General features: G+C 44.8%; 1 protein-coding gene across 1 annotated transcript; it reads left to right on the forward strand.

The window, feature by feature from the left end:
* Positions 1-20,516: 20,516 nt before the first annotated feature.
* On the forward strand, positions 20,517-23,218 carry LOC108153764 (protein sneaky). The gene is made up of 2 exons (XM_017283903.2): positions 20,517-22,079; positions 22,141-23,218. The coding sequence occupies exons 1-2, from the start codon at positions 20,595-20,597 to the stop codon at positions 22,780-22,782; spliced, it is 2,127 nt and encodes a 708-aa protein (XP_017139392.1). The 5' UTR covers positions 20,517-20,594; the 3' UTR covers positions 22,783-23,218.
* The last annotated feature ends 681 nt before the right edge of the window (positions 23,219-23,899 follow it).

The following is a 23,899-nucleotide window of genomic DNA, read 5'->3' on the forward strand; positions in this document are numbered from 1 at the left end:
GGTTCGGTTTTGGTTTTGGGGTTTACTAGGCTTTCGGTTTTCGGTTTTCGGCACAGCACCCCAAAAATATTTTCCCAGCTTGGTGACAATTGAAAATCCAATAAGCTACCCCCAGCCCCCCCACCACCACCCCCTACTCCTCTCTCGGTAACCACTGGACCCATGTCCGTTCTCTCGTGTAGCTATTTTAATTTAAACGAGGTTCCCGCCTAATCACAAAACCGGCGACGGACCCCAATCCCAGCCCCTGCCCCCCCAACCCCCTCGCACCAACGCCTCTTTGGGTGCATAAAAAACAATGCCTACAGGGAGGCCTCCTGTGTGGCTCTGAAATATTGAAGTAATGAACTCTCGCTTTTGGGGCTCGTCTAATCTATGTGGGGGGGGGGCTGGCTGTGGGGGGGCTGTGGGGAGCCTTTGAGTTAATGGCACATAAATTTGTGCTCTCTGCCATAATTTTTGATTACTTGGGCGTGGCCAAAGGGGGAGGCCGAATAGTAGTTTCTCTTGTGGATTTATGATATGGTCTTGGATCTGTTTGCTTTTATATAAATAATTAGTCGCTGTCCGTTATTCGTTTGGGGCTGTTCTGGACTCAAATCTCAGTTTTTGGCTCCATTCACAAAGGATCCCCATGTCACCATGTGCTTCAACAGCTTGCAGGGAGACATGGCGGGGGGGGGCTCAGACAGAGGGACTCTGTGTGTGGGGTGGCAGAGACAATGGAAACACACCACAAAACAAGTGTCGAGCAGTTAAGTTTTTGTCCTACCCGCCACCTGCCCCCCCACACGCCCCACAAAAAAGCATAGCATGCAGGATGCGTGTGTGTGTGTGCGTGTGTGTGCGTGTGCGTGTCAGTAGTTACAGAATAGCCAGGGTCCGTTTGGGGTCCGTGTCCGTGTCTCTGGCTGCGTCTCCTTGGTGTCAAATGCAAAAACCGGATGCGGAAATGCAGGCGGAGCAAGCCAGTCAAGCGGCCAGACAAATCAGCTTTAGACGCAAACACACAAGCCGCACAGACAGAGAGAGACAGGGAGAGAGCGACAGAGAGCGACAGAGAGGGGCAGAGAGACAGAGAGACCTACAGTTGAGTGATTTTTCGATTATCATTTGCACGCCTTGGGTGACAAATCAAATGCCCAGAGCAAGTGCATTGAAATCTGTTCTCCACCCCGCCCTCTTCCTCTCTCCATGCAAGGGCTGTCGTCTCTGTTGTTTGCTAACTTGGCCGGTAACATTTACAGGTGTTGATAAGCAAATCGGACCCACAGACAGGCCAACAAGCAGATTTTCACTGGAGGAAATGCTTTTTCCTAATTGGAGTTTAACTTCGAGACTCGAACAATTCAACGATGGTTTATGGCATCAAATTGGTGTGCCAGGAGGCAGATCTGTCCCTAAGAGCTTCGAGAGGAAAAGCTACGAAAATTGTCACTAAAAAAAATATGAGAGGAAAAACTTAATATGGAATATATTCATGTTTCCCTGTTTTGGGAATTTTCTGGGCATTCATAAAACTTTGCTAAAAGAGTATTTTCAACTTTATAAATATTTAAAAAAAAATATATATCATATATAAAAAATAATACATGAATAAAAAATATATATAAAAAATATATAAAAGATATATAAATATATAATACATAAATAAAAAATACATAAAAATTATATAAAAATTATTAAAAAATAATATATAAATAAATAAAATAAAAATAAAACAAAAATATATATAACATAAAATATTAAATTTAATTCTTTATTATTATTACTATTTATTATTATTATTATTTATTATTTTTAATTTTATTATTTATTATTTTTATTATTATTATTTATTATTTTTATTATTGTTTATTATTTTTATTATTATTATTTATTATTTTTATTATTATTATTTATTATTTTTATTATTATTTATTATTTTTATTATTATTTATTATTATTTATTATTTTTATTATTATTTATTATTTTTATTATTATTATTCTTTAAGTAATAATCATTTTAAAAATATAAAACGCAAGCTGTTGTGTCAGAATTGTAATAAAATTCGTTTAGAATTCCGCCAAATAAGTGGACTTTGAGCGATTAAAAAAAAATGTTGGATGCTCCTTAAAAATGTACAAAAATACTATTAAGGGGCTTTGAAGTTTAATGTATCCAATTTTGAAATTTCGAGCAAAAACTACATTTTATTTGTATAAAAAAGTGCACTTGGTGACCAAGCCACAAATTGGGGTTAAAATAAAAATCAAATAAAATTAAGAAATAAATTAATATTAACTAAAAAAAGCTCAGAGATCGATAAGGCTTAAACACAAATCCATACAAGGCTTAAAACGCAGATGGTCGCAGTTTGAGGGCCAAGAGATCTAGTCCCGAGTCCCGGGCCCGGCCATCTGATCCACTTCCAGTGCGGGCCACCACAAAATGTCCTTGTGCCACATGACGTATGCGCGTTATTAATGCGATCAGCATAAATACAGAGATACATGGACAGAGGCAATTTATATGCGCAATTTTATGACAATGCCATATGCATATACGGCTGCATGCCGGCATATAGTCCGTATAACTATGTTTGCTTTAATTACAAGCCCGGGCCCAGCCTCTGGAGCCGTTTAATTGCGGTGCCGTTGAAGGACAAGTTAAGAGACAGAGAGAGAGCCAGAGCTGGTTGGATGGATTTTGTTGATTGTATGCCCAAAGAGAGAGAGACAAACGATTGACAAATTAAATTGCTCATTGATGAGAGGCCACACACACACACATCCCCCTTATGGGATGTATATATATATATACCAGTATATATATACATGTGTTATTTGTATAGGATGGCCTGGAAAATTGCCTACGTAATCGTTGGCGGCGTCACCGAAAATGAAATAAGTGCATAATGGAAATTTGCGAAAGCCAATTTTGTAATAATTTAAATTGAATATTTATGTTGGCCCCCCACCCGCCCCCGACCCCTCTACGACTGTGTGTGTGTGTGTGTGGCACTCCATTTACGAGTATAATCGACTGCAGGCACTTTCAAGTGGAGTGGCATGGTATCCTGTGGGGGGGAGGGAGTGTGGAGTGCTGCCGTTTTTGGAGGTGAGAGACAGAAGGATCCATCTGCATACTACATTAGTTTTCGAGTGGTTCGCATTCTGCCTATTTGCATATGTCTATGTGTATTTGTACACCCCCAGCCCCCCACTCCCCACCGCCCTGGGCCCCTTCAAAAACTTCAACAGTCATAACACTACTGACAATCATGATGATAGAGGAGGGCCAGGAAAAGCCATTTAAATTAGAGCTTTGTTTGCCTTGCATTAGGCCAGAAACAAATATGCAGAGCATTCAAGTCTGAGAGATGCCAGCAGCCCAGCAGCCAGATACCAGGATAAATGATACACTCAACGACAGTCAGGCAGTCATCCATTCAGTCATCCATTCACTTGGTGAAAAATCGAAAATGAAATTCGACATAAAACCAACGAATCTGCATTGGAGGGGGACGTGGGGGGGATGTCAAAAATGCTCAAGTGCCGAGTGAAAAATATTTAACAAAAATCGAAAATCCAAATTAATGCCAGCCATAAAAAGCTTTTCCCTTCCCCCACCCCCGCCCCTCCCGCCCAGCAAATGGCTCTTAGTGGAGCCAATGGAAAATTGCATTTTCTGTGCAAATCAATGAGACTGCATCTCCGTCTGACTTTTGCTTCTGCTTCAGTTTTTAGACGGATAAACTCATTTTCCACCCACCCAACCCCCCCTTACCCCCCTTAGTGTGTGGCTGAGTGGATTTCCTTTAGTCTAGTGTAGTGTTGCATTTCCTGGCACTGGACTTTGTGTAGATTATTTTTCGGTTATTTTGTTGTGTTTTTGCTTGTTAAATTTTAATTCCACTGAAGAGTGCTTGAATCGGTTGATGGATTGGAGCCACGGCCGGGTGTGCAGCACGTGAGCTTCACTGAAAATCTTTTGAGTGCCTAATCTTATCAGAATTATGGGATTTCAATGTTTCCGATTCTCCGGATACGAGAAAAACAGCAAATTCAATTTTTGAAGCTCAGCGAAAGCAAAGAATCCACGAAAATGAATTGATTTTCAAGTCGGAATAGATATATAAGCATTTCCAGGTCTTAAAAAAACAAAAGTCTATATTCGAAATTGTCGAAATTGTGGCGAAATTTATTGAAACTTGAAAATAATTTAATCAATTAAAATATTTATATGTATCTTCAATAAATATTTAAATCAGCGAACTTTATTTTTCGTTACTTTTTGGAGTATTTGGTATTTTTCGGTATTTTATTTGCTATTTTTCCCTTTTTATTTGGTACCTTTTTGGTATTTTTTGTGCAACTTCTTGGTATACTTTTGTGTGCTCTATGGTATTTTTCTGTATTTTTATTTGCTATTTTTGTCCTTTCTTTGGTACTTCATTGGTATTTCTTCGGTACTTTTTGGTATACTTTTGTGTTTGTTTGCTGTTTTTATTTTCCATTTTTGTTTCTTTTCATTGGTATTTTTTTGTATTTTTTGTGCTATTTTTTGGTATACTTTTGGGTTTGTTTGGTGTTTTTGTGGTAGTGTTATTTTTCTCTTTCATAAGAATTTTTCGGTACTTTTTGTTGTACTTTTGGTATTTTTTTGTTTGTATTTTTTACTTTTATTTTCTTTTTTTTTGTATTTCTTTTTGTATTTGTTCGGTACTTTTTGGTATACTGTTGTGTTTGGTTGGTATTTTTGTGGTAGCTTTATTTTGTTCGTTCTTTGGTACTTTTCTTTGGTTTTTTTGGTATTTTTCTGGTATTTTTTCGATATTTTTCGTTATTTTTTGCTCTACTTTTGTGTTTGTTGGGCCTTTTTGTGGTATTCTTATTTGCTTTTTTTCTTCCTTTCTTTGGTAACTTTTGTGGTGATGTTGCTTGGTATTTTTGTGGTTTTACTTGGAATTTATTAATTTATTTCTTTTTTTGTTATTTTTTCCATTTTGTTGTAGTTTATTATTATTTCTTATCAGAAAAGTGGCTCTTCACCTTCCACACTAGAAATAAAAAAAAAAAACGAAATATCCAGACAAAAACTTCCCTTAGCTTTTCCATCGATGGAATCCCAAAAGCCTTCGCACAGCCTTCGGAATGCCGACATTTTCATTAACTCATCAGCAGCTCCTTTGAGCAGAGCCATTTCCCATGAAAAAACCTCTTCAAAATCAATGCCCCATTGAACACCACGAGCCTCCAACCCCACCGCCCCACCACCACCCCATCGAAATGTCAACTTTATTTCAATAAATACGAAGCCGGGCCGGGCCTCAGGGTGAACTGAACCTTACTCAACCCATTTAAATATCCATCCAGGAGCTTAACACCTGAATTCGGGAGAAACCGAGGAAAGCGAAAGGGAAAGGAAGAATGGGAGCCCCCTATTGGGGCCCCTCGCTGAGCTATAACTTCTGCTCGATTTGGCCATTCGGCGCACATTTCGAATTCTAAGCAATTTCCTTATCTGCTTAGATTAAAATCCCGGCCGCAAGTGCTCCTCTCTGCCGGGTCCTTGCTGAGTGGCCTCCCTGGCCTCCTTCCATGCAATAATAATTAGCATCGGAGCTGCCTCGAAACTCATTTGGGGCGGGAGGACCACTCTGAAATTTATCATTTCCACAGTCCATGAAACATATTGCTTTTATCCTTCCCTCCCCCCCCCCTTGCCACCCCCCTCATCACCTCATTCATAACTTTTGTGCATATTATTAAAGTTTGAATGAGAGTCTGCGAGGACTGTCAATGAGAGAGCATCGTCCATCAGAGAGTCAATGACTGCCTCATCCTGTTCGTGCTCCTGGGTGCTGGGTCCTGGTGTCCTGGTGTCCTGGTGTCCTGGTGTCCCTGTTCCTGTTTCCCTTTTACAATTGTTCAGCTGGAAGCAATCAAAAATGTTGATAAAATAATTTCAAATTCCATTTATATCCTCAAGGACAATTTGCCATTCACCGGGCACTAATAATATTATCAAAAACGCTCTGTCGTTGTCCGCCATTCAATGATTCCACTTCTGTCCCCCACCCCACCCCCCTCTCTCTCTTTCTCTGTGGCAAAATTTGTCAGCAATTGAAATTCACCAAACATTTTTGAATTTTGTTTGCCTCGACGGGTTTTGGGGTTTGGCTGGCTGTCTGCCCAGCAGGCACATTTTGCATGTTCCACCCAGCGATTGCCCACTCCATCACTCCTCTACCTTGCCACTGCATCTCTCACTGGCTGGCTGGCTGGCTGGCTGGCTGGCTGGCTGGCTGGCACCCACTGCTTTGATTTCTATCCACAGCGTGAATATGCAAATTGCCAGCTCTCCGGAGGAGCCTCAAGTGGCATCGAAACCTCCAAAAATGCTCTCTCCGGCTTTAGCCAAACAAAGGAATCCGCTGAGACCGAACCGAAAATGCGGAATATGTTGAATGAGCGAAATTAGTCGAGATATTTTAATCTAAATGGAAATTTCCGCCAGTTCCGCCCCAGCAACCAAAAGTCCATCAATGCATCGTATTCACTGTACTTTGGAGAACGTGAAACAAAATGCAATTGCATATTCAAGTTTTGCACTTGAAATTCAACGATTTGTATCGACTGTGCCACCGCCACCGCCACCGTCACCGGCATCGCCATCGCCACCGCCTCCCCAAAGGCCCAAAGAGATCGCAGGAAAAACGGGAGAAAAAAAAAACCCCAGCACGAAACGGAAGCAGACGAGGCAGCCCCCAGAGGCAGCAAGGAACCAACCGCCACCACCACCACAGGGTGTCTAGCGTACAACAGGCGATACGATATAAATCTTCAGCCTCTCTGAACAAATGTTTTGTGCATATTTGAACTTGAGTCAGAGCCCAAACCCAGACCCAAACCCAGACCCAGACCCGAGCCCAGAGCCAAGCCAATTTTAAATTGGCAAAAGGTTAAGCCAAAAAACTAACAATCCCCACGGCGGAAACAGTGGTAGGCGGGATCGAGGGGGGGGGGGGGGGCTGGGGCAGGCAGAGGGGCACGGCCTAAGCAGCTGGCACGTCGATGGCATGCATAATTAGATGGAATCCGCTACTTTTTGGGGAAATTGTCTTATGTGCATTGATTTAATGATTGAAGAGCGGGATACGAGTATATATAAAGTATTCCTCCCCCTCCCCCTCCCCCTCCCCCTGCTGCTGGTTCCCATTTCCCACTGAGGAAAGGCATAATTCTGAGAATTTTACATTCGGTAATAAATGGCATTAAATGAATGGTTTTAAAATTTTTTAAAACTTAAAATATAAATATAACATAAATATAAATTAATAATAGAAAATATATTAACCTTCATATGAAAATATTTTAAATATATTATATATTAATTTATTTTATATATGATATATGTATATGTATATTAAATTTAAATCAGAAAATATTTATTTTAAATATTAAAATCTTTATTTTAAATATGACAATTAAAGAACTCCATTTTTTAATGCGGACCATTTTTAATCGAAATATACATAAATAAATTCACTTTAAAATAAATATAGTAGAAAATAATAGTATTTTATTTGATTTATGAAATACATTTATTTTAAATAGGAAAATATTTATTTTTAACAAGAAAATATTTAAATATGGAATAATAATAGCGAATATTTTAATCTAAATTTGAAAATATTTTAATTAAATCAAAAATAAATTTATTTTATGTAAAAGAAATATTAATTTTAAATCAGAAAATATTTATTTTAAATAAGAAAGTATTTATTTTAAATAGGAAAATCTTTATTTTAAATATGACAATTAAAGAAATCCCTTCTTTTGCACAATTTCCACTCCCGAAAAACAAAACCGAATGGTATAAATGTTGAATCTTAATTAAAATATGAAACTTTCAGGGTTTTTCTGGCACCAAGGATCAGCGTGAAAACTTCAAGAGCGGCGTGGCCTCTCACCTGGCACTCCCCAAGAACCCAGTCTATGCCCTGGCATTGTCAACACTTTGCTGAAATGAGACGTTAATGCTTATCCTGCTTGTGTGGCTGAGTGTTTCTCTGTTAAATTTCATTTTGATGGAGCCTCGAGATGGGGCACAAAATGAGCTTTTTGTGTTCCAACAGAAAGAAAAGTGGGAAAAAAAGGGAATAAGGCAATCAGTCGAGGACGTTTGCCATGTGCTGACATTGATGTTGTCATCGGGCAATTCCATCTCATCCTCCGCCGCCCTGCTGGCCGCATCATCAACAGGCAACAAACGGACGCATGCCAAAAGGCGAACAAAAGCAACTGAAAAAGAGGAAGCCGTATGGACAGCCACGATGTCCGGCTGCCAATAATTTTCCATGGACAGGACCAAAGAGAACAGCGGATCGAGGACCGAGGACACATATGCAACTAATTGATATTATATGAATGATATGTTAAATACAAATGGCAGAGGCCCTTGGGGGCGGCACGTCGCCGCTTGATTTGCATAAACAAAACGTAGACAAACGTCAGCTAATCTCTGAGCAGCCTTAAAAGTGCACTTACCTGCAGAGCGAGATGGAGCTCCTTAAATGCCAATTAGTTGCCATTCGGGGGCCTCCTTTGCCAATTGGAAAAGTCCGAACAAAATGCAAAGCCAATCGGCCAACAGTGAGGCGTCTAATTAGTCAGCTTGAGTTATCCCAGGCACGTTTTTCCGCCCCCTCCCCCCGGGGGGGCTGTGTGCTCCGAATTCACGCCTCTGGGTCGGGGGTCTCTGGGCATTATAAAATATTTCTCGCTGCTTTTCCTTGTTCCCGTCGACTGGGAATTAAACAAATTTATTTGCAAATCGAGCGCAGGGGGGGGGGGGGGGACACGAGGCGAAGAGTTAACTTAATTTGGGGGGCCCCCAGTTCCCCCCAGACTTTGGCCTGGAAATTTATTAACACTTTTCCCTGTCGCTCTGCCCCCCTCTCTCTCTTTGGGGTCTGCGTGACTGTTGCGCTGTGTTTTGACCCTTCGCCTCCAGACATTAGATAACCAAAAGCGATTCCTGCCTTGGCCGTTGCATGCGACTGCGGCACGAACTGCTTGCAACCGAGGCAACGGTGGCCCAACTTTGGCTTTTAATTAAAAAGGTCACTTTCGACATTCAGTGGGATTAAAGCTGGCGCAGCTCTAGGACTGCCAGGATTCGAGTTCATTTTTGTGACATATTGACAAATGCCCTGCCAGCCACGCCACAAATCGTTAATAACACATACCGTTCGCCGTTCCCCGTTCCCCGTTCGGTCAATGCCAATTAAACGCCTGCCCGGACGTGTCTCCACAGCCTCCCCATCCACCCCTCCCCCTCCCCCTGCTCCTGCTGCAGCCCTTTGTTTTAGCGGCTATTTTGCATTTGTTTTTGGGCTTTCGGTTCCGGTACATCGCCCGCTGGTTCCATCTGGCTCTGACACGATGTGCTTTGGGGCCCAGCTCCAGCTCCAGCTCCAGCTCCTGCTCCATTCATGCAGAGCGTTCTGCGACCATGTTTTGTTCACGTAATTGACAACAACAATCGACAATTGCCCCAGAACCCAAATGGTCATGTTTCTGCCCCTGTCGATAGCTATCGCAACGGTGTACCCTCTCTAGGGCCACCTGCGGCTCCATAGAGAGCTCTGCTGCTCTAAGCACGCCCGGTGGTTCCATGGAGATCTGTTTCGGTTGTTGCAATGCTTCCGTGCGACCATTTAAAAGCATTACTTATTCAGTTTTATGCTGTTGACATTGGTTTTGATAGCTTGTTAAATATTTAGTGCGCGACAACAGGCTTTGGTTTGGGGGGTGTGGCACGAATAGAGGCTCCACTCCGGACTGCATTCGTTCAATATTTTACAGCTGGGGATCAGGCAATTGGGAAGGATATATGTAAGCCCAAAAAACAGCAAAGCTCCGCGTATTCCCTGTTCTGCAAAAAATATGAATAACCATTCAATCAGCCCCAAAAGAGCACAACAAAGGGACAGGCCTGGACATGGGGTGGGGGGGTGTGGGGGGTTTGCACAAAAAATATGACCAGTCATTAATATCGATGGATTACATGCGTTCAACATTTTACGATATGAGCGCAAAATCGTTTTAAAAAATACCAACCAAAGGCATATTTTTTTTTTTGCCTGTCGCAAAATCTGGAAACACTTTACAAATGGGGGGGTAACGGGTATCTGATATCTGTGACAAAAATCACCTCAATTAATTTAATTAGTCTGCGGTTCTGTCGGGGATTTGCCAGGCAGGTCCCCCCGCCCTCCTTCCCTGCCAGGCCGTACCGGGGGCCACCTCTTCAATTCCTGCTGTTCTTTTGGTTTTCTGTTTCTGTTTCCGCACTACAGGGGGTCTCCTCTCCCCACTCTCCTCTCCTCTCTGGTCTCTGGTCTGTCAGTCAATTTCAAAATGGTCACAGCATGACGAACCGCACTTTCATAAACAAAACAAAGTTGTATCCAGTTGATTTATGCTCGAAAAGTTCGTTGCCTCCACGGTATAGTAGTTGTAAAATCTGTTTCTGTTTCTGTTTCTGGGTTTTTCTGTGTGTGTGTGTGTTTTTTTTTCCATGGAACAGCAAGAGACATTTGACAGTTGGAAGCGATCTGCATCTCTGGGTTGCATCTCTCTACTGCTCCTTCCATGGGGAATTTATGGTTTCAAAAAAATCTTTTTAAAGTGTTGAAACTTTATTCTACCTGTACCGTTTTCTCTTTGTTTTGGCCCCATAAAAATGTAGACAAGTCTATTCTGAAGGGCGCTTCCCCGCCCCCCCCCCCAGGAATATTGAATTTCAATCTTTTTTATGACGGCTGCTGCTGAGAGACCTCGGAATCCATATATCTCTGGTATTTTTCGATAAGATGCGGCATTTGCATTTATGACACTTGATGGGGGGGAAGGGGGGTATGTCCAGCTTTTTGTGGAAAACAGTAAAATCTATTAGTGGCTGGCTAATAAATTAGTTTGGATTTTTTTCCAGTTTCGGTTATCTTTAAATTTACATTTAAATATGTGTGTGTGTGTGTGTTTTCTCTTCCGGTGCACAAAATAAAGAAATTAACGTTTATCAATTTTGTGATACACATACTCGTTTCCACTCAAAATGCAAATGATTTCCATGATTTTTGGGTTGGGTTTTTCTATAACTTATAGAGACATTCCCACAGCGCAGCACCTGCTCTGCTACAGATTTCCTCTCCCTCACCCTCTCTGGTCTTTGATTTATTTTAATTTGTAATAAATTACAACTTTCGTTTGTGGGCAAAACCATCCATATTTACACGCATTTTTCTTAGTGTAGATCTTTCTGCTGCGAGGCTGTTTAAGATGATTTCTTATCAATAAATCTGTGGCCTCTAGGGCGCCTGCCACGCCCTCTCAGCCATAATGGTTTTTCAATGTTAATGTGAGAGAAAGGCAGAAAAAAGGCGAACAAAAAGACCAAAGAGATTTCGGATAATTTTCGTACTGCTCTTGAAGTAATGCAAAAACCTTGGGACTGGGGCCTTGGAGGCACATACATAGACAATATCGGTGTTGGATTTCGACACACACACAATCAACGCTGCATACTAAACATCACTTATTCATTGATTTTTGTTAATATTCTACAAAAATATTGAATTTTCTATGTTTTCTACATGAAATTAGACTTCTACTACATTAGACATGACATTCTACTTGATTTGGACTTTGACCTTCGCTCTAACACTCAACATCGGAGGACACTCCATCCCACTCGCACCAACGGCCACCTGCGACCACCGCAACAAACGTTCGCTCTCGATTTTGGCAGATTCGCTCTTCTCCTTTGCATAACGATGAGAGGAGAAGAAGGAGAGCAAGGGCTGCGCTTAGTATCCCAAGAAAACACCTATTTTAATGCACTGCAATGTTATATTGGAGATTAAATCGAAACAATTAAATATTTGTGAGCACCAAAAGAATTTGCCTTGGAAATATGTATAGCCAGTGACTGTCTTACGCCGAATGAATGTGTTTCTCGACTTCAATTTTCTCAGCCCTACGCAATACCTAGCTGCATTTAAACAGACTCCCAAGAGACCACGAAATTAAGACAAAACCGCAAACGAAACGCACAAAATGATTTCTAATAAGAGCACAAATGTAAGGCATATAAATTTGTTCAGTTAAGGTGAGGCACTAGAGGGCGAAAGTTCGTGTCAACACACTAAACAAAAGAGAGTCAGATCAGCAGTAAAGACTCACCCTTTTATGAACTTCACTTGGATGGAGAGCATTCATTCCTTTTTGACTCTCTTCTTCGCTGCATCCTACTACTACGAGCGATGGGAGTGGGAAGGAGACGAAACTTGACGAATTTTCAAGCACGCACGCACACACCCACACTGCTGGAACTCACGTGATCCAACGAAAAAAAAGGCGAGACAACGAAACAAAAACGCATTTTAGATTTTTCACATGAAAAAAATGGATTTACAAAAAATTATATGTTTATTTACATATACATATATGAAATATATACATATGCATATATCACAAATTGCCGCGCTTTTCCTTCGTCGGGCTGCATTTCTCTCACCACTTTTTACCCATTTCTGCGCTCCACCCTTGAGCAAACATATTTTCTGGCAATAAAACACATTTTTTCCATCTAATCACGGCATCACTACACTCAACATCACTTCACACACCTGCGCGACAATTTTCCCGTCGAATTTTCCACCATTTTCCGAATTTTCACGGATTTCAACGCGGAGCCGACTTACGAGCGCGCGCTTTGGCCGGGTGAAAAAAGTGGAGTGAGAGCGGGGCAAATGAGTTCATTTTTTGATCTCCTGTTCCTCTTCCTATTTGCTCTCTCTCCCACGCACTCTCTCTTTAGCTACTTTTGCGAAAACGAAAAACGGAACGAAAAAAAGGGACACAACGAAATAGACACACGGCACTTTTCCTTTGCCGAACTGCATTTTTGTCGCCATTTTGCCTTTTCAGCGCCACCGCCCATGATCAAACATATTTTCTTGCAAAAAAGAACACATTTTCTTGCACCAAAACACTTTTTCTTTACAGCAATCTTCACTACACTCCCGCGCGACATTTTTCCCGTCGAATTTTCCACCATTTTCCGAATTTTCACGGACTTCAACGCGGAGCCGACTTACATGCGCGCGCTTTGGTCAGGTGAAAAAAGTGGAGTGAGAGCGGTGCAAATGAGTTAATTTCTCGATCTCCTGCTCTTCTTCCTATTTGCTTTTTCTCCCACGCTCTCTTCAGCTCTATTTGCTTATGTTCACTCCTTGCCTTCATCCTCTGCTTCTGCAAATAGTGATCAATTAATTGACTTAAACTAAGTCATTTCACAATGAGAGATCAATTAATTTAATTAAATTTAGTAATTTTACCAAGCGCTGCACCTACACCGCGCCTCTCCCGTGTAACTCTCCCACAAGTCACTCCATCTCACTCCCACGCACTCTTTTGATCGCTCTTTTCGGCAGCAGAGGAAAACGACAAGGAGCATGATGACGTTATGCAAGGTGGTCCAGCGGACCAGCGGACAACGTACGCTCCTTTCGGGTCTTGGTTTGGTCCGTACCACAGAAAACTTCGAAAGAGAGCTGAAGACCAACCACCTTGTATCATTTAATCATGAGCCAAAGTAGCCGAATAGGGCGTGGTGGAGTGAGAGCATAGGAAGAGGAGCAGGAGATCAAAGAGTCAACGCATTGGCATTGCTCTCACTCCGATTTTTTCACCCGGTCAAAGCGCGCGTTCGCAAGTCGGCTCGAAGTTTCAATCCCTGAAAAACCCGGAAAATTGAGAAAAATCCAACGGGAAAAATGTCGCGCAGGTGTGTGAAGTAGAGTTTGATTTGGTGGTGCAGAGATTATACACAAAAAATGTGTTTTATTGCAAGGAAATGTGTTTGTTAAAGGGCAGAGGCGCAGAAAAGGCAAAAAAAAGCGACAAAAATGCAGTTCGGCGAAGGAAAAGTGCCGTGTGTCTATTTCGTTGTGTCCCTTTTTTTCGTTCCGTTTTTCGTTTTCGCAAAAGTAGCTAAAGAGAGAGTGCGTGGGAGATATAGCAAATAGGAAGAGGAACAGGAGATCGAGAAATGAACTCATTTGCCCGGCTCTCACTCCACTTTTTTCACCCGGTCAAAGCGCGCGCTCGTAAGTCGCCTCCGCGTTTCAATCGGTGAAAATTCGGAAAATGGTGAAAAATCCAACGGGAAAATTGTCGCGCAGGTGTTAGAAGTGATGTTGAGTGTAGTGATGCCGTGATTAGATGGAAAAAATGTGTTTTATTGCCAGAAAATATGTTTGCTCAAGGGTGGAGCGCAGAAATGGGCAAAGTGGTGAGAGAAATGCAGCCCGACGAAGGAAAAGCGCGGCAATTTGTGATATACATATGCATAAATATATGATATATGTATACATATGTAAATAAACATATATAATTTTTTGTAAATAATTTTTTTTTCATGTGAAAAATTTATAATGCGTTTTTGTTTCGTTGTCTCGCCTTTTTTTCCGTTGGATCACGTGAGTTCCAGCAGTGTGTGTGCGTGCGTGCTTGAAAATTCGTCAAGTTTCGTTTTCTTCCCACTCCCATTGCTCGTAGTAGTTGGATGCAACGCAGAAGAGAATCAAAAAGGAGAGAGTGCTCTCCATCCAAGTGAAGTTCCTGAAAGGGTGAGTCATGGGTGAAAGAGAAGAAAGGAATTTTCTTATTCTTTACCAATTATGTATACTTTTTTCTTTCTATTTATTATAAGAGGATATGCACTTGATTTTTTATTTATTTATATACATATGTAATTTTGCATTCCTGCTCAAATTCTCGTAAATTCCAGTAAATTAAATCCCCAAAAAAATTCCCTGGACCTACCTTTCCACCCGAAGCGGAGTGCACCGCGATCTAGTGCAGTGCCTATCCGACGGGCGGCTCCTGAGAGCAGGCCACAAATCAAGGGATGCCTTGATGCCTTGGTAGGAGGTGCTTTGCAGAGCTTTAAAGCTTCTATTCCGCGGATGCGGAATGGCAGCTGTTAGACGATCAGTGGCTCCTGTGCGATGAGTTGCCGAATCGTGGCTGTGAATTGCATCAAAACAAGGTCTGCGATGCCCAATCTTCAGGGCACAGGTCTTACTTTTTTTCCTATTGGCAAGTTCCTTGGGGGAGTCTGACCAGAAGGAAGCAGCCAAGGTTGAGTGGTTCTCTCTAAGGAATACGTTGTGTTCCAGCGAAAATCAACTATAAATAAATGTAGCTCATAACTCGACTCATTTCGAGTAACGGTTGTAGAAAGTGAGAGTCTGGAATTATGAAATACGAACCCATCGGATCCATTGGTTTGTTATTGAAACTCGAGTCTTGCGGGCTTTGTCTGAGGTTGGGTTTTGTTGGCCATTGCCAGAAGCCGGGAATGATGGATGTGAAAGCGCGGTACACCGTCCGTCATCACTATATGCTCTGCATTGTTGTGTGCACACAAGTATGGGAGAGGGTAAGGCCCTCTTTTGCTTGTGGCATGCACTATACCCATGAAGCGACTTGGAAAAGTGTCTCCAAAGCTAAATCCAATGCGGTTTGTCTAATGTTTCATCGAGGGGGTTGCACAGGGGCAGAGTGGCAGCAGATATCGATCTCTGGCCAAAGATAGAAGGAAGCCCCCGTCATGGCTTCATCCTTTCTGCATCCGTGGCTTATCTGCCAACTTCCTAGCCGCCCGCACCTGTCCCCTTGCGTTAACGTTAACGTTAACCCTTTGGGCCAATTAGTGGCCCTCTAATAAAACCAATAAATCAAGACAGAATTAACACCGAGACTCGGCCATGCCAGGCAGTTCTTTTTCTTCTTTTTCTTCTTTTCTTCTTTTTTTTTGAGGGTGAGTCTGAAAATGACATTAGCCAAGCGCCAGGGAACATTTCCTGCTCTGCTCCGCTCCAGACTGCGGCTCGGCTAGACCTCGGCCAGACGCTACACAGGGTGCTGTGGCAGGGGGAGGGACAGGCAGGGGGGGGAGGGGGAGGCGTAAACACGCAAAACCACTTTTAACTCGTTTACTTTATTTATGGCCATAATTTGTTGAGCAAAAGGTCGAAAACTAAGCGCAAAACTCAAACAGCGAAGCGACCAAAGGGCCGGCCAGAGGAAGTGGAAACGCGGCAAGGTGCGATGCATAATTAAGATAATAAAATATTAATTAAAATTAGGTTCATGCATATGCAAACACACAGAAGAGACACAGTACAGGTCCACGTTGGGGGGCAGCTTAGGGACAAATATTTGAGGGGGGGACGGTGGACGGGGGGTGGGGGCTGTGACTATGACATTGCCGTTGATAGCCTCGTTATTGGCCCAGCGACTTGCCTTTAATTAATTAATTAAAAATTCAGAACAAAGTTCCACACCTGCGCGCAAACAACAAAAAAACAAACACAAAAAAATTAATGCAAAACCCCCAAAGGGTTGGCCGGGGAGGATGTCAATCAAGGAATGCTCCAACACCAGAAAGGGGGCCTAAAGCAGAGGCGATCCATAGAGGCAAACAATCCCGCGAGCCTCCGATGGAATCTCTTCTGCCACAAGATTCCCGGCCATTCCATCATTCATACATCTCTCTCTCGAGGGTATTCCGAAATTTGGCTACAGATCCATTTAACCCTTGTTGGCTAATGGATATCTGATGTTTGGCCGTAGGCTTAGGGGCGGACAGACAACCGCAAAGCGCGAAATGTGATACATTTGGCTTTGACTCTTTGGCTCTTTGGCTGTTTGGCTCTTTGCATAATTTATTTTGGATAATTTTCGGTTTGGGCCAAGCCAGCAGCCGCTTAATCACTTTTACCTGTCGCGGCACAGATATGTGGGCCACTAATTTGTGAATATTTCTTCCCTGGGCAATTGGAACTGGGGACCGACCTGGCCATGGGATCGGTTTGGCTTTGTTTCGAGTGAAAGCGAAAGCAATCTACGGGTCGCTAGACCAAAAATATTTGACACACGCATGAGGCGTCTCATGATTGATGGTTGACCCCGATTCTCCTCCCCTCCCCCCTCTAACGCTCCTCCTAGCATGTTGGCATGCATTAATTAACTAATTTAATTTTGGTTTTATTTTTGAGTTCTGTTTTTCGAAGTTTGGAAAATTTATGCAGACACATATTTTGGGAAATGCGTGTGTTTTTCGCAGGGAAAGACCCTATCGTTGGCTTTCACTCTTGTCATAATTGACGCATGGCCAAGGGGGCGTGTCGTGGTGGTCAGTGTATTGGGGAGGGGGGCGGTGGGGGATAGATAGCCAGAGCCGCATTCCTGCCATAAATTCATCTGTTTTGGCATTTTAAAATGTTTCACAATTTTCCATGCGTTTTATTTGCATTCCTAATGATATCCGGCGGCCCCTTGGCCACCCCCCCCCCAGCCCCCCACCCACCAAAGCTGGCAAACAATCAATTTCTAGCGGATCCCTGGACATTTCGATATGGACATGGCATTATGCTCGCGTTCCCTATCGCCATGATTAATGCAATTTGTGGCCACCAAAAATTGACTAATTTCGCATGGAAAACAGAAAATCATCGGGCGGGATGGCGAAGCCAAAAACCCATTTTAAAGAGGCACAGAAAATATTTTAATACGCTCAGACATTCCACATTACCTGCTTTATATTCTTTCGAACAAAATATTTCATATTTCTGTGGCTCTGCTGGGGCCTGGGCTCCTGATGCTTGCCCAATTAAATTTTTGGGTACCGAAAACATTCTCGACCGAAGCGCAGACATGGACAATGACAAGGATGTCAACGTTTGCCGCCTTTTTAAAACGCAAATTCCATGAAAGCAGTCAGCATGTCAACGTTTTGGTAGCCCAGGTCCAGCCAGCAGCCAGCAGCCAACAGCCAGGGGGGGAGAAACCATCTCTTTCTGGGCCTTAGAAAAACATGAAAAATTTAAACAAGGCGGCGAAGACGGAACAACCATCGGACATCGGTTCTCGGTCCTCGGTCCTCTCTCTGTGTTTCCGTCTCTCTGAAAAAAAAAATTGCAAGTGACAGGCAATTCATCATTCATTTGGTTTTAGACCTGACTGACTGACTGACTGACTGACCAGCCTCGGATTGGGGCTCCGACTGGGGACTGGGCGACTGGTCGATTGGGAGTGGGACTGTGGCGACTCCTTTTTTGTCTGTGGCATGCAATTTTATGGCCAGCAGCAAACTTTTAGCATAGCCAAACGCTTTGACAATTTAATGCATTTAAAGCTTTACACAAGAGCAGATCCTGGTTCTGGTCCTGGTCTGTCCAGCACTTTGCTGGCTCTGTCTCTGCCCCAGCCCCAGCCCCAGCCTCTGCCGTTACCCCTGACCGCCCATGGTACAACGGTGGCGATGGGTACGGTACAGTGGGTGTGGTGGCTAAAAGATATGACAGATTTATTAGCCAGAGCTCACCTCTGGAACTCTGGCTTCGGTCTCTTTTGTCCCTCACTGGGACTCTCTTACTAGATCCAAAATTCTTTAAAAATTACTGATACTACTGAAAAATACTAGAAATAACAACCACAAAAATACCAGAAAATATCGAAAAAATACCACTTAAAGTGGTAGGTAGTGCTGATTTTACCCCACAAAAATATCAAAAAAATACCAAAACAAACCGAAAAATGTAGCGTTACCCCAAAAAATACCAGAACATAGCAAACAATACCAAAACATACCACATAAATACTGTAAAATTCCCGAAAAGGGTAGCTAGTGCTGATTTTACACATAAAAATACTAAAAATACCACTTAAATACCAGAAAATATATAAAATATCGAAAAATGTAGCTTGTGCTCATTTTACCCCACACAACCAGAACATACAACAAAATACCAGAAAATACCGAAAAATACCACTTAAATACTAGAAAATATCTAAAGGAAAACTTAAATACAAGAAAAATGTAGTGAAGGTCGATTTCACCCCACAAAATTACCAAAAAATACCACTTGAATAGCAGAAAATACCAAAAATGACCGAAAAATTATCTTTACTCCGCAAAAACACCAGAACATACCAAAATATTCCACTTACATACCAGAAAGTACCACAAAATACTACTTAAATACCAGAAAGTACAAAAAAAGGAAAAATGTACCCCACTTAAATACCTGAAAGTAACAAGAACCCCAAAAAACCACTTAAATACCATAGAATACAAAAAATAGCGAAAAACTTTTCTAGTGCTGATTTTACCCTATAAAAATACCACAAAATATAAAAAAAATACCACTTGAATACCAGAGAATACCAAAAAACCGAACAATTTTGAAAGTGCAAATTTTGCCCTACAAAAATACCAAATAATACTAGAAAATACCCAAAAAAAATACCACTTGAATACCAGAGAATACCAAAAAACCGAAAAATTTAGCAAGTGCTGATTTTAGCCTACAAAAATACAAAAAAATACCACTTGAATACCAGAGAATACCAAAAAATCGAAAAATTTAGCAAGTGCTGATTTTACCCTACAAAAATACCAACCAAATACCACTTAAATAACAGTAAATACAAAAAAGAACCGAAAAATTTAGCTAGTGCTGATTTTACTTTACAAAAAATACCAGAACATAACAAAAATTGAACTCCCAGAAAGCAACCTTACATTTAGGATCCCATGAAAGCCTCCACAATGCCGCCCGTTGCCCGCCGCCCACCGCCCACCGCCCCATTCGCCCAGCAGATGCCACCCACTGTAGGTCTCCGCCTAGTGTTTTGGGTCTTTGGGAATTTTAAATTGTTTTAATGCGTGCGACCACGCCCCGTCTCGTCGGCTGCCTCTACGACAACGTCTACGTCTACGGGATGATGTCGTCAAAGTGCCCTTGCAGCGAGGCAGCGAGGCAGAGAGGAGGTGGAGCTGCCCCCCACTTCAGTGGCACTCGCAGGATCAATCAATTTTTTAGCACACTCGAGCCCGAACCCAAAGCCGAGGCCGAGGCTGATGAAGTGCCGCCGCTGGGACTGGGGACCGGAGACGGGAGACCTGAGACTGCTCCCCGAGTGTTCTCAAAAACTGTTTAATATGCAGCGAGTGACACCGCCAAGCGCGACGACATTGAGCAACTGCATCAATTTTGGAGGTGGTGGAGGTGGGAGGCGGAGTGCTGCTACTCCTCATGGACTGCATTCAATCCCATCCATCTTTTATCGCTTGACTGCAGTTCATAAATTTTTAAACAACAAACAAGACGTGGAGGAGAGACCGGACACGCACACACACACACACGAACACACGCACACACGCATGTAATCAATTTTTATATTTTAGAAGAATCCCCCCGAGTGGGGCAGGTGCTGCAGCTTCCATTATAATTGGATTACCCGTTGGAGTGGGACCGGACCGGCCCGGACTGGACTGGACCGGCATTAAAATAAATGTTCTCGCATTCTCCCATACCCAACGGAAAGTTGTCTGGACCTGTCTTCGGTGTGCTGCGGGGGGGTTGAGGGGGGAACCGAGGCAGCTGCATCCTTCTTTGTCTGGCTGATAATCTGGCGTCTCTCCGAGTCAAGTCATAGTAAGCCCTGCCCGAGTAGTGCCTGGATAATGTTTAATCTTCTGACAAGGAAAATTCGGCAAGCGATTGGCCTGCAACCGTACAGGCCACTGTACTACCTGCTGTACGGCCAGGAGTCGGAGGACGAGGCCTGGCTGAAGCCCGTGCGCTATCTGGGCAGATTCGTGGTGGGCCTGGTCCTGGCCTATCTGCTGTGGGCCCTGGTGGCCCTGAACTTCAACCTGAACCGCTGGTTCGCCCACATCCCGATGCGCTTCTCGGTGTTCGAGGTGTTCATGGTGCTCAACGTGCTGGCCTTCACGCTGGTGCGCAGCGTCCGGGCCGTCACAATGCTGATATTTGTGGCGCTGGTGGGTAAGTCGGGACGCACCTATCTGCGGGCCATCGCCTTTGCGTTCGTGATTGCCGGCCCGATCGACAACCTGGCCCTGAACGCGGGCGAGGTGGCCCGCGTGTTCGCCTGCACCACGGTGCTGACCTACAACCTCACCAAGACGCGGTTCGATCTGATGGCCAGGCCCTTCACGAACACGCTGCAGCACATGCGGGGCGACATAGCGGAGGTGCGGAACGCTTTCCAGGAGCTGGAGGACGTCCTGATCGACCTCAAGTATGCCGTCGAGGAGTCGCCCGACGAGGAAGAGTCCGGCCAGTCCGACCAGTCCGGACAGTCGGAGCTGCCGACGGCCGAGGCGACGCGCGAGAATTTCCTGCACAACATGAGGATCCGCTGCGAGCAGCAGCTAAGCAGCGGCATCCGCGTCTGCGAGGAGGTCTTCCGCGAGGGCTACGACAAGTGCAGCACAAACTTTCCGGACTTCATGGCCCCCGCCATCTGCTGGCCCTACCGCGTGGACATCATCTGTCGGCTGAATGTCTTCGGCAGCCCGGACAAGATATGCGATGCCTCGGAGGTGGTGCCGCCGGCCTTCGGCCAGACGTATGTGGATCTGCTGAGGACCGAGCGGGAGCTGTTCGAGGGTAGCTCCGATATCGAGATCACCTACGAGCTGAGGAACGAGACGGCCACCGGGCAGCTGCTGACGGCCCAGCAGACGTCGGAGGCGTTCCTGAGGGACTTCAACCACCGGCGGCGCATCTTCACGGCCACCATGCTGGTGCTCGAGAAGTTCCTCTGCCTGTTCATCCTGCGCGTGATCTACGCCTCCGTCCGGTACTACTGCCAGTACCGGGGCAACGTGGAGTTCGACAACTTCTACATCACGGACTACTTCAGGCACGTGGACGCCGTCCGCAAGGAGAAGGGCAAGCGCTCGATCCTGCCGCTGCACAGACACGAGCGGGCCAACTACGTCGACGTGGCCCAGATCTGCAGCCGCACCGCCGAGGAGTCCCGCACGGTGATCTACCACCTGCTGCAGCTCTCGCTGGAGCTGATCACCGCCGGCCTGTTCCTCCTGCTCGACCACATGGTCGTCAGCCTGATGCAGATCATACGCCAGCGGTCGCTGGTCACCTACCAGCAGGAGGGCGAGCACGAGATCCGGTTCCATGTAAGCCCCCAAACATCCTCCATCCGATCTCTATACAGAAAGGGACTCCCCGCTCCCGCAGATAAACGGCACCGGCCTGATGGCCCGTCTGCTGCGCATCACCATGCGGAACTTCAACATGCACGAGCGCGTCTCGACGACGCTGAGCAACGAGGAGTGCCTGCCCCAGGCGCACGTCCTGCCGCCCGGCTTCTACTACCGGCTGCTCCTCCTCTACCTGGGCATCGTGCTGCTGATCTACCAGAGCACCACCTTCCTGCGTCTGCGCCGGGTGATCTGCAGCTACTTCTACCACAAGCGCGAGAAGCAGCGCATCCTCTTCCTCTACAACGCCATGCTGCGGGAGCGCCTCACCGTCTTCGCCAGCATGCGGCGCAGTGCCGAGATGAATCTGGCCACGCGCCGTGTCCACGACAATCTCAATGTCCTGCTGCGCCTGCGGCTGCGCTGGCCGGGCCTCTGCGGCTGCCTGCAGCATCTCAACTGGGCCAAGAGGCGCTGCCTCATCTGCGACGCCATCGAGGATCGGGACTTTGAGCTCTGCGCCGGCTGCGGCCTGCCCTACTGTCGCGAGTGCCGGGTGGTCCTCAATAACGTCTGCATCCAGTGCGGCCTGTACATCAGCCTAACGCCGCCGCCGCCGTCGGTGACCTGGTCGAATGAAAGCAGCGTGGTGCTCTACGACTTCCGGAAGGACGAATAGATGGGGGGATAATCATATCTACAGCATAATTGCCATTTTTCCAGTCTGTCAAACTTAGTTTTCCCCCCCCAGTCCCCCAGACCCCCAGTCCCCCCAGTCCCTTGTGCCTGTCTGCCGGTTGTCTGCCGCAAGTTGGAAAACATTTCTTTGCAACAACAAACATCGCTCAATTAGTGTCCACCCTTTTGTCTGTGCCACCCTTCGTTGGGGGGGGTGTAGAGGAGGGGAGCAACATAATTATGCACATGTCTGGTATCCCCCCGGGTCCCCGGGAACCCCCGCCAAAAAGGGTAAAAGTTTTTTGTCTTTGGACAAACTTTACTCAAGCGGGTCTGATTCGATTATACGATGGGGGGGCGCCACACTATGCGGCAAGGATTAAGTTACAAAATTGTTAATTAAAAATAATAAAAAGCGCTAATTGAAGAAAATGCCTACAGAGATGCTGCGCAGAACAAAAGTTTTTCGGTTGCAAATTGTCTAGACCGGGGAGAGGGGGAGGGGGGTGCGCAGTGCCTTGGGGCACTGTCTGGCTCTGGCTCTGGCTCTGTTGCAACAAAGTCTTGGGCCCCCCCCCCCCCCCCTGCACGTGGGCGTGGCCTGGCAATAAAATAATTATGCAAACGTCGCGCCGGGAGCTGCGTGTTCCAATGAAAACTCACACGTTTCCCTGTAATCGACAAGGAAAAACCAAGAAAACCAAAGGAAATGCGCAAAATTTTCCAACGAAAAACAAATACCAACAAAGCAAAGACCGATCCCGGGCCGGTGGGCATGCCGTGTGCAGAGGTGATTATTTGAGGTTCACACCTTGTTGCAGCCGAGCCCCCCACCCCCAACCACCCCTCCTCCTCCCCGCGGAATGGGCGAGGTCGTCGACGCTCGTCGGCGGTTGTTGTGATCAGGCCACAAAAGTGACAGGTGTGACACTCTCCCCGACAGCAGTGGGGGCCAGAAACCAGCAACCAGAGCACCCAGCACCATCCACTCCATCCTTGTGGCACGGACAGACGGATGGACGGACGGACGGACGGACTATGAAGACGCAACTAGACGAGACGAGACAGCGCTTTGGAAAAAACAGAAAAAGAACTGCAAAAAAACAGAGAAACAGAGA

This window comes from Drosophila miranda, chromosome XR, assembly GCF_003369915.1.
Source record: "Drosophila miranda strain MSH22 chromosome XR, D.miranda_PacBio2.1, whole genome shotgun sequence".
In the NCBI taxonomy this organism is placed as follows: Eukaryota; Metazoa; Arthropoda; class Insecta; order Diptera; family Drosophilidae; genus Drosophila; species Drosophila miranda.